Genomic DNA, 10,493 nt, shown 5'->3' on the forward strand with positions numbered 1-10,493 from the left:
TCACTTAGACAATTCAAACTCAGCAGACTTCCTGTCTCTGATTCAGTCCTTTGATCTAACACGGGTTCTCAGCCCCCCGACCCACAAAGCTGGCAAGGCGCTTGACCTCGTTCTTGTCCGAAACTGTGTCACAGAGTGCCTAACAGTCACACCTCTACATGTGTCTGACCACTATTTTATTCAGTTCACGGTATGCCTACAGGAAAAGCCCATTCTTCCAACACCATTGGTTTCACACCGCCGCAACCTGTCTCCCACTCACTTTGCCTCAGTGGTAGCTTCCGCTCTACCTTCCCTCAACACATTTTCCTCACTTGAGGTCAATGATGCCACACAATCTCTGTGCTCTACACTAAGCTCGTGCCTGGATAGCCTGTGTCCTCTATCCTCCAAGCCTGCTCGCCCAAACCAGTCCCTCCCGTGGCTAACTGATACCATCCGTGGGCTCCGTACTGATCTCAGAGCGGCTGAAAGAAAATGGCAAAAAACCAAAGAACCCGCCGACCTTAAGGGCTACCAATTGCTCCTATCCTTCTTCTCAACAGGCATCAGTGCTGCGTTCTACAATAACAGAATTAGCAGTGCCACTGACTCAAGGAAAATATTTTCCACTTTTAAAGTGCTACTAAATCCTCCTCCACCACCCACAAACTTGTCTGCTGATACCTTTGCTGCTTTCTTCACAGGCTACAACTAGCCAATTCTCTGAAACATTCAAACTCAACCATTGTAGCAGTCCTACTACATCTTTTCCTCTGCCCTCCAAGGGCCGGGGTTCTTCACTCTCCTCATTTACTCCTCTTACAGAGAGCGAAGTATCAGAACTCTTGACCCGTAGCCGTCCAACTACATGCCCACTGGACCTGATTCCTACGAATCTCCTCCAAGCCATTTCTACTACCGTGGCCCCGACAATCACTCATGTGATAAATACATCTCTGGCTTCAGGAACCTTCCCGACCACTTTCAAAAGGGCCCGGGTTACACCCTTTCTCAAAAAGCCCTCACTCAACCCATCTCAAGTTGAGAACTATCGACCAGTGTCTCTTCTACCATTTCTTGCCAAAGCTATTGAACGGGCAGTATTCAAACAGGTCTCAGAATTCCTCTCACAGAATGACCTCCTAGATCCATACCAGTCTGGTTTTAAGAGTGCCCACTCTACTGAAACGGCTCTTCTGTCTGTAACAGAAGCCCTAAGGTCAGCTAAAGCTGCAGCCCAATCCTCTGTTCTTATCCTGCTTGACCTATCAGCTGCCTTTGACACAGTCAACAACAGGATCCTGCTATCCGCTCTCTCAGCAATGGGCATCTCGAGTAAAGCACTCCTGTGGTTCGAATCCTACCTCTCGGGGCGTTCCTGCCCCAAGGCTCAGTGTTGGGGCCCCTTCTCTTCTCAATTCACACCACCTCACTGAGGCCGATCATTCGCTCGCACGCCTTCTCTTACCACTGCTACGCAGACGATATGCAACTCTACCTATCCTACGATACGCAACTCTACCTATCCTTCCCTTTATTGGCATGAATGTTACACATTCTAACCCTGGATGTGCTCGCGCGCACGACGACACCAATGCCTGAGACTGGGTGGCTCATTATGGCTTTGGGCAGGTGAGTTGTGCTTGGTGGTACCGTATGGGCCAGTTGGCGTTGACTCATCCTAATTTACCTCGGACCCAATAGCGATAGCCTTAGAATGTGAAGCCTATACGAAATAGAAAAGGGGTTACGTACTGTAACCCTGATTCTATAATAATGCGTTGATTTGATGTGTTCTTATGGCGTCTATGAAAATATCAGCCATATTCTTTCAGCTCGGCTGTGGTGGCGTTTCCACATTAAAACACTCGGCACTGAATAAGTGGTTGTTCCACCTCACTTTAAAAAACTTCTCGTCACTTCAAAAATAAGATTAATTTATTTAACACACTCAAAAGTGTTCCAAACATTGTTCTAAATTAACTTCATAAAGCAATGAAATTATCCATTCATGCCATAAAATGTGCTCAAATACTGTCTGAAAGCGCCCACATCGCAAAAGGTGGGGAGGTAGGCTACATGACCAGTCTCTCTGATAGCCTATAAGCCTAAAATAAATAGCCTCATATTAAAATTTAGTATTTCAATATCCATGCCAAACTGCTCATAATATTCAGCCTAACATAAGCAAAATGAAACCCATTTATTTTAACGACTGCGAGTGAAACAGACTGGGAGCAAATAAAAAATATTAAGCTGTAAGTAGGCTTACTGTAAAAACCTGTAGGCAACAATAGCCTAAGGCTTTTAATCAGTCTCTGTAGGATGATATCGCTTTAGCCTACAAGAGTTTCTCCATATAACCGCAACAAACATAAAGGAGCCTATAAAAAAGTCTGTGGGGTCTCCTACAGATGGTGATGTCATTTTCCAAGAGAGCTGATTGGTCAGTAGGCGGTGTTTTATAGAGTTGATCTCTTATCTGGAACATAACCTGCTCCGGAGCAGGTTAGCCATTCAGCATAAGTTACCATGGTGATCTACCCCGGTAAGAAGTACTGAAATCCCAGGGTTAACCCCGAAGTTACCTGGATAAGCTCAAATCCTGCTTCGTGGTACAGGCCCCTGGTGTTATTAAGCAAAACTAGACAGGCCAGGTTTGAACACGGCCATGTCACCCAATAAGCTGACACTACTGGTAAGTTAAGTGTTTTAGTTAAACCTATAGAGATGTCCTGTCCTTTGATTATAAATCAAATCTGTCAGGTAGGGAGTGTGTAGTAGCTGTTTTAAAGGACTGATTCTGGAGCAACATCATGGAGCCTCCTCCAAAGCTGCCAGTGTTGAAAAGACATCTTATCAAAAGTCACTTTTTAAAAGGAGACAACATCAAACTCTTGCAGATTGTCTTGTATTATATGATCCTCCAGATCTAAGCTAAGAGCACAAGTCATTTCAATTCAGTCAATTTATTTATTTATTTATATTATTTCATAGCAGGTTCATCAGCCTCCACCTCTACCTCCATTGGTGTCATCCAAGAAGCTGACAGTGCTGGTAAGTTTAGGCCTACATCAACAATAACTAAACAATTATTCACCTCCAGCAACAGTGTATGAACATGTCAATTTACTAAAATTACTAATTTTCTTTGTTAATCTTCCTCATAGGTCTACCTGTGCCTGTTGAAGTGGAGAGCAGTACCATTGTGGTACCACCACACCTGTCTCGTACCACCACACCTGTCTCTGATGAGCAGGGAACCAACACAGGTTGACAGAGACAATTAGACTTTTCCAAAAAGACACTCAGACAGTAAAAGTCTTTTCTATCATTAGATGTTTAGATCACTCATAAACTGTTTTGTAGTTTTTGTCTCTTAATCTCTTGTCTGGCTGTTATTAAAGATTTAAGCTTAAGTCATAATCAGTTTATCAGTCTTTTTTTATTCTGCACTAAGTTCCTCAGTGTCTACTGGCTCTTGTGGTATCATAGAGTATGTTTCCTGTTTGACTTAAAACATAGTAGATGTAATAATATTGAGTTATTGTTCTTCATCAGAATCAGCTTTATTGCCAAGTAGGTTTAAGAAATTTGCTTTGGTGTGTTTGTGCTAAACAAACATGGCAGGTTTATAAACATAAGAAAGATTCATCTTATTTAAAAACAAGAGATGTTTGTGTGTCATATATAGTGACAACGCCCGACAGTCAGAGGGGCCAACTAAATTTTGGATTTGGGCCCCCGAAGGCCTAGGGCCGGCTCTGCCTCAGAGTCATCATCGTCATCAGCACACCTGACACGTGTTCAGCTATCTGCTACAGCTTAAATGGAAGGCTCAGACACCCAGTCCCCGCCGGATCGTTGTGTAATCATGCGTATGTCATGTCTGACCCGCCAGCTTTGAAATCTGCTTGCTGTGAAATCTAACCTGTGTCTCCCTCTGCTTCAGATACCTTCAGTAAGAGCTTCAGTAAGCCACAAGCCAGGAACCCTCTGTTCAGCCCGCAGCCTGGACCTCCTTCCAGCCGCAGCCTCCCCATGTTTTCTCCCAGCTCTGGACTTTGAAAGGAGCCTTTCTCTCTCGCACCAACTTCCCTGCACAATCCTTTTGTTAATAAACCTTGAACTCTCAGCTGTGATCTGCGTTTGGGTCTTTCTCTGCCTCTAATTTTGACATTTGAAGTGTTTTGTAGGCTAATCCAGTAACACCAAAAGAATTAAAACAATTTATTGCCTTGTGCAATATCAACAAATTATTAGTGAAACTGTCCCTCTCATTGGTGCTGTCATTTATTCTAAATATATACTTGAAACTAGTAGCATAGAAAACGTGTTCATTGTGGCATAGTTTCCTTTGCTGTTGCCTGTTTTTGTGATAAACCTAATGAATACTAAAGAAGACCATGGTTTCTGATCATTTTGTAGAAAAATGTTGAGTATGAAACAATTGCGTGAGTGTGAGGGAATCAAATAAATAATTATTAGAAGTGCTCTTTTTTTTTTTTTTTACTTGAGCCCCTGCCCACTACAGTACATGTCCTGGCATGTCAATGATAAATTTAATTGTAATTCATTTATAAAACTCTTGAACTTTAGTAGCTCCTCTGTTTCAGCAGGTTTTCTGCTCATGTTCAAAGCTTTCTGCACATTCAGAATCTCTCCCACATACATGTGTTTAATGAGAATTCACAAAAGTGTACACTCCATATACTCTGCTATGCATTGCTCCGCTGGTAGTAATGTCAACCCCTTCAGACTGTTACGTAAAAGAAACTAACTGACAACACTTATAAAATGGTTTCGTTTTCCCTGAAGTCACATGGCTTCAGTGGAAATTGAAACAGTGAGTTTGGGCAGTCATCTGTTAACTTTAACATTAGTCATCACTGATTTACAAGTAATGCGCATGCAAAGTTTCTCAGCTCCTTAGACCTATCACATAACATCAGATTTGTTAAGAGCAAGTGGGAGGGTTTTCTATTTATGGAATGGGGACAGAGAAGGCAGTCATATCTACACATAGCAGCTAAGGGAGTTGAGTTTATACAGCAATTATAGGTTGTTTTTGTAGACAGACATAAGATCTGAATATGTGCAGCAATGTGGTTCTAGAGACAACGACTGTAGTGGAGCTACTACAGAAGCAGTTTTGAGTGCTTTGCCAGGCGTTTATTGTCTGTCTGTCTGTGGACCAGGTGAGGCCAACAGCTTTTGAGCGTTTCAAAAATATTTGCCTTGTTCATTCATCACAAAAGTATTTATTTATGACACAGATTCTACAAAATTTTTTCTGCTAAATGTACTGCACGTTTCAAATGGACGCATGAATTTTGTCACACCCGATTCAGTCAGGCTGAATAAGACTAAAAAGAGAAAATTGCAATATTTGCAACATTTCACCCGCATGAAGTTTGCCAAAATGTAAGATGCCTTTTATTTATCTTATCAAAAAATTGTTTGGTCAACTTGAAAGGTGATGTGCATTTGCAGTAATAGTTTATTGTTGTATTTGTCTAAATGGCTTTGTCTTATGACTGTGACTGATGAAGATGGTTAAGAAGTTAAGATGGAGGCAGACAACCATGACAACACAACAGCTGGAGGAGGAGGAGAGTCTGAAACAAAATCTTTAAGACCAAATGTCAAAGGTTATCTAAAAATTATTTTTATTAAATATTTCATAAACTAAGGATGGTAAGGTAACCCACTATAGTTTTTGAGGCTGATGCTATGTGTTGTGCTTTTTCTTACATGACCATGTAGATGAGATGGAGGATTGTGCAGCCAAAGCCAAGGTAAAGATCTTTTCACCTACATTAGTCATCATTAACTTACAGCTGCATTTAAAAAAAAAATTGTGTTATTAGTAGTGCGCACTGTTCTGGTACACAATTAGTACAAAAATTACACTTTAAATTAGGAAGAATTCCACTGTACATTTTGGGCTCTATAACTGCAGAGAATTCTTCCCTAAATTTAATTTGTGGAAATCTATGATAAAACAAACATTCATGAACCTCCTGGTTTGACATTGTACCATGAAACCCTTTTTGAGTGTATTCTTTTCACATTAATACAATATGATTTGCATTTGGTGGTTATACACTTTCATCTTGCTCTTATTTGATATGCTGTATCAGTTTTGTTGATCTTCAGCTTTTATATTTATCTGGATGCTGCTTTTTGTGGTTTCGGGTTCCAAGTTAAAAACACATTGTAATCTATATAGGTCTAATCTGGCGAAGTAAATCTTAAATAAAATCACTTGTTCTCTCAGTGGGATCCAGTGAATGAACCTGATGAAGCTCAACACTCAGAGAAGAACAGTGAAAGCACAAGAGGAGAGTCTGAAATCAAGTCGGTACCATCTGCAACCAAAGAGAAAGGTAATATTTTACAACAGTTGATTATACAGTACACAAACCTGGTCCAATACATACATTAAAAGAAAAGAAAAACATGGTCACTTTTTATAGAAGACATTTATACCAATGTTTCCGTTGTGCGTGTGAGAGCTGCCAGCTATTTCTTGCGATTGCTACCGCTGTCGGTGCAATGTGCGGCTCCATCAGCTAAGAGACTCAATGATGTGCTGCACACTTGTTCAGAAAAAATATGTGTTAAGTTTGGCCCCCTTTTCGTTAACATGCTGTGAGCAGGGTTTTGTCCATCAATCTCTGGACCCGGAGCAAGAGCAAGACCACCAGACTACTCAGATACACTGTGAAGGGAAGGCTTTCAAGTGTCTTTGTCAATCATGTCTTATTCTGACAAAAAATAGAAGGCATGATTTGCTTATAAACATATTTTCTGTGATGGCTACTGCGCTGTTGAAGAATAAAATAAATGAACATACATTTATCTGACACTTTTATCCAAAGTGACTTACAATTGCTGTACATGTCAGAGGTCGCACGCCTCTGGAGCAACGAAGGGTTAAGTGTCTTGCTCAGGGATACAATGGTGGATGGGTCACACAGCTATAGAGTTATCAAGCTATAAAGTCTTTCACAGTCCAATTCTTTGGCTGTTCATTTATTTTATTTTTCAACAGCGGAGTAGCCATCACAGAGCAAAACATGCCTTTTATTGGTGCTTAGGAGCCATTTTTTTGTCAGAATAAGACATAATTGACAAAGAAACTTGAAAGCCTTCCCTTCATAGGAACACAGTCATTTTAAAATGCACAAAAATATTAATATAAAATCAACCATTACAGATATCAGCAACACAGGTAATTGCACCCATCTCATGAAGAAGATGTACAATTTGAAGTTGGAACCAAATTTATAGGACAAACGGTACAGGAGAAGATAGATGCCAAAGAACGGCGGAATAAATAATAATAATAATAATAATAATAATAAAGAGCGAAGAGAACAAAAGTGCGAGAGCTGCAGCTCTCAAACTAACTAGTGCATCAAGTATGGCCAAGCTAAAGCCCCGGAAAAATGACCTGGCGATGGGAGTAGAAGAACGCTGTGATGACGAAACTCGCTCTGTAGCGCTGTTTGTCCGTTGTCGACTATTGTAGAAACCTGACCACAAAATACTGCGACGTCCATGGAAGGGGGTGCCCGCGGTTATGTAGATAAAAATGGCTCATTCTAAGGTAGTAAAAACATAACGGTTCATTATTTAAGGTCTTTATACACCACTGAAAACATAGTTATAGATATGAATGAATGAATCCTCAGAAATATTACACACTGAAGCTTTAAAAAAGAATATCCACATACGGTCACAATAGGCAGCCTGAAGCCTATGTAAGCTCGCCTTTTTAAACTTGACCCACAAGGGGCAGTATAGAGGGAAGTGCAATATGGTCTAAATAGACTTAACACATGTAGAATTTTAGTGCAAACATGTCAGCTTAAGCATATAAAATATGGTACTGCCTATGCATATCATCATCAGAAATTTGATCTGCAATAAAGTGATCCAGTTATTTTGTTTTATTCCAAACACATAGCACTTGCCCTGACAGATAAAAATCTGGAAAGTCGAGGTCCTCATCCCCTTTTGTTCTACAAATCATCATGACAACACTCTTTTTAGCATTGTATTGCACATCATGTTTGACCCCATAATCAGAGCATTCAGCAGTTGTTGATACCCAGCAGGAGAAAGAATAGCCAGATTGTTGGCATACATATGATGGTTTATTAGACCGTTACCAATCAGAAGGCAGTTTTGCAGCCTCTTAGTTGGCCAGATAAATCACATAATAATAATTAGTCATTTAGCTGGCGCTTTTATCCAAAGCGACTTACAATTGCTATTTATGTCAGAGGTTGACTCTCTGGAGCAACTAGGGGTTAAGTGTCTTGCTCAGGGACACATTGGTGGATGTCGCAGAGGGAACTGAACGCAGCTCGAACACACCAGAGGCATGTGTTGTATCCACTGCCCAATCATCACCCCATATGAAATGAATGAACATGGATGAATCATTCATGTACATATTAAAGGGAGCTGGTGAAAGTAACTCCCCCATCATACGCTATTTCCAACGCCAAAGGGAGCAGAGACTCCATTTCCCCATTTGACCTGCATATTCTGGTTAGCATACCAGCATACCAATGTGCCAACCATGCTGTCAGGCACACTTTTTTGACTCAATTTCAGAAGCAACTTTTGGTGATTAACTCAGTCAAAAGCCTTTGAAACATCAATAAAGGCAATTAGAACAGAGGGGTTTTGCCTTCTATACATTTCAGCTACTTCTTTCAAGGCATAAATACACAACTCAGTTCTCCAATGTATTAATATATTCACATACACAATCTAATAGAATCCTTTCCAGGACTTTAGATACCACACTAGCTAGTGGAATTGGCCTATGATAATCCAGGCTCCCAACCTTACCAGCTTTGTCCTTGATGAGGCACAAGAATAGTCTGGCAACAGTCCCTGTAAGCCAGTAAAACATATGGCATGAAGAACTGCAACCTCTGGACTTGCAAATTTAACATGCTCTGCAGTGATTTAATCTGAACCACTCAACTTTACCAGCTTTTTGTACCATAGCAAAGCGACACCTTCTGCTATACTTGCTACTCCTCTCACTATCCCCCATAGTAAGATCAGTTGTGGATTCAACAGTCCCAAGGAAAGTGTCATTAAGTGGTGCTAATTAGCAGAGTTTCAGGAGCAGGAGCACACATCGACCACGTCATTGCCAGCATTTCCATAAATACCCACACATTCTGACTCCTCTTCTTCGCTCTCGTATCCTGCATGGCTCTCGTATTCCGCACCCGAACTGAGACCAGGCAACAGCTTGTCAAGCACGCTACGCTAACGCTGCTATGCCATACGATGAATCATCACAAGCTATTCCATCCATCCACTTACTTCTTCGAGAAGTGTCGGTAAATCGCCATTAGACGATGAATTATTCCAACAAATTTACAACAGTCGTTTTCAATGTCCAGGGCAGCAGAGCCTGCACCAGAAGACGAACTCTTCTCTTCCGTCTCCATGCTGAGACCCCAGTGCCCCCAGGCCGCCTACCATCAACCGGCTTCAGCTGGGGCACCGGGATGCCAGCACCCCCAGCCGCCCACCCTCAACCAACCACAGAAAGAGACAGCAATTACACCAAGCAACCCCAACAGCTTTGGCACCAAGATGCCAGCGCTCGCCGCACTCTACTTCTAACCTAAGCAAAGAGCATCAGTAGGGACTAACGTCTGGCTCTCAGTCGTTCGAGCTAACATCTGGTTCACGGTCATTCGAGCTAACATCTGGTTCACGGTCATTCGAGCTCACAGTCGTGTGCGAGCTAACGGCCGGCTCTCAGTCGTTTGCGAGCTAACGTCCGGCTCTCAGTCGTTTGCGAGCTAACGTTCGGCTCTCAGTCGTCTCGAGCTCACAGTCACTTCAAGAGCCGTCGTTTCGACCTAACATCCGGTTCTCATTCGTTTCGTGCTATCTTCCGGCTGTCAGTCCTTTCGAGCTCACAGTCGTCTCTAACTAACATCGCGGCTAACAGTCCTTTTGAGCTAACATCCGTCTCGTGCTAACATCCAGCTAACAGTCATCTTGAGCTAACGTCCGGCTAACAGTCGTCTCAAACTCACAGTCACTTCGAGCTCCGTCGTTTCGAGCTAACATCTGGTTGTCATTCGTTTCGTGCTCTCTATCGGCTCTCAGTTGTTTAGAGCTCACAGTCGTCTCTAACTAACATGCAGCTAACAGTCCTTTTGAGCTAACATCCGTCTCGATCTAATAATGGCCAACAGCCGTCTCGTGCTAGTATCCGGCTAACAGTCGTCTCAAGCTCACAGTCGCTCCAAGCTCCGTTTGTAAGTGGTATGGGCAGGTTGTTGGACCCAAATGCAGGAACAGATACAGGTACAGTTCAAAAGGGTTTATTTAGGCAAACAAAAGGCGAGCACACTTACGGGCAGAGAGTCCAAAACAAGGTAATCCAAACAGAAATCCAAAACAGGGTCACAAGATAAGCAAGGCAAGGCAAGCTACAAGGCAAGCTACAGGACAAC

General features: G+C 42.1%; 1 protein-coding gene and 1 long non-coding RNA gene across 2 annotated transcripts in view; both read left to right on the forward strand.

Moving 5' to 3' along the window:
• Positions 1 to 2,547: 2,547 nt before the first annotated feature.
• On the forward strand, positions 2,548 to 3,212 carry LOC123985768. The gene is made up of 3 exons (XR_006828741.1): positions 2,548 to 2,680; positions 2,980 to 3,039; positions 3,153 to 3,212. It is a non-coding gene; the product is annotated as an uncharacterized LOC123985768 (long non-coding RNA).
• A 1,793-nt stretch (positions 3,213 to 5,005) lies between these two features.
• The window catches only part of LOC123958276 (interferon-induced very large GTPase 1-like), a 35,871-nt gene continuing 30,383 nt past the window's right edge, over positions 5,006 to 10,493 (forward strand). The window contains exons 1-4 of the mRNA XM_046031556.1: positions 5,006 to 5,180; positions 5,535 to 5,633; positions 5,749 to 5,780; positions 6,263 to 6,371. Coding sequence (XP_045887512.1) covers positions 5,552 to 5,633; positions 5,749 to 5,780; positions 6,263 to 6,371 — 223 coding nt within the window. The 5' untranslated portion in view covers positions 5,006 to 5,180; positions 5,535 to 5,551. The remainder of the gene's footprint in view (positions 5,181 to 5,534; positions 5,634 to 5,748; positions 5,781 to 6,262; positions 6,372 to 10,493) is intronic.

Source organism: Micropterus dolomieu, linkage group LG02, assembly GCF_021292245.1.
Source record: "Micropterus dolomieu isolate WLL.071019.BEF.003 ecotype Adirondacks linkage group LG02, ASM2129224v1, whole genome shotgun sequence".
In the NCBI taxonomy this organism is placed as follows: Eukaryota; Metazoa; Chordata; class Actinopteri; order Centrarchiformes; family Centrarchidae; genus Micropterus; species Micropterus dolomieu.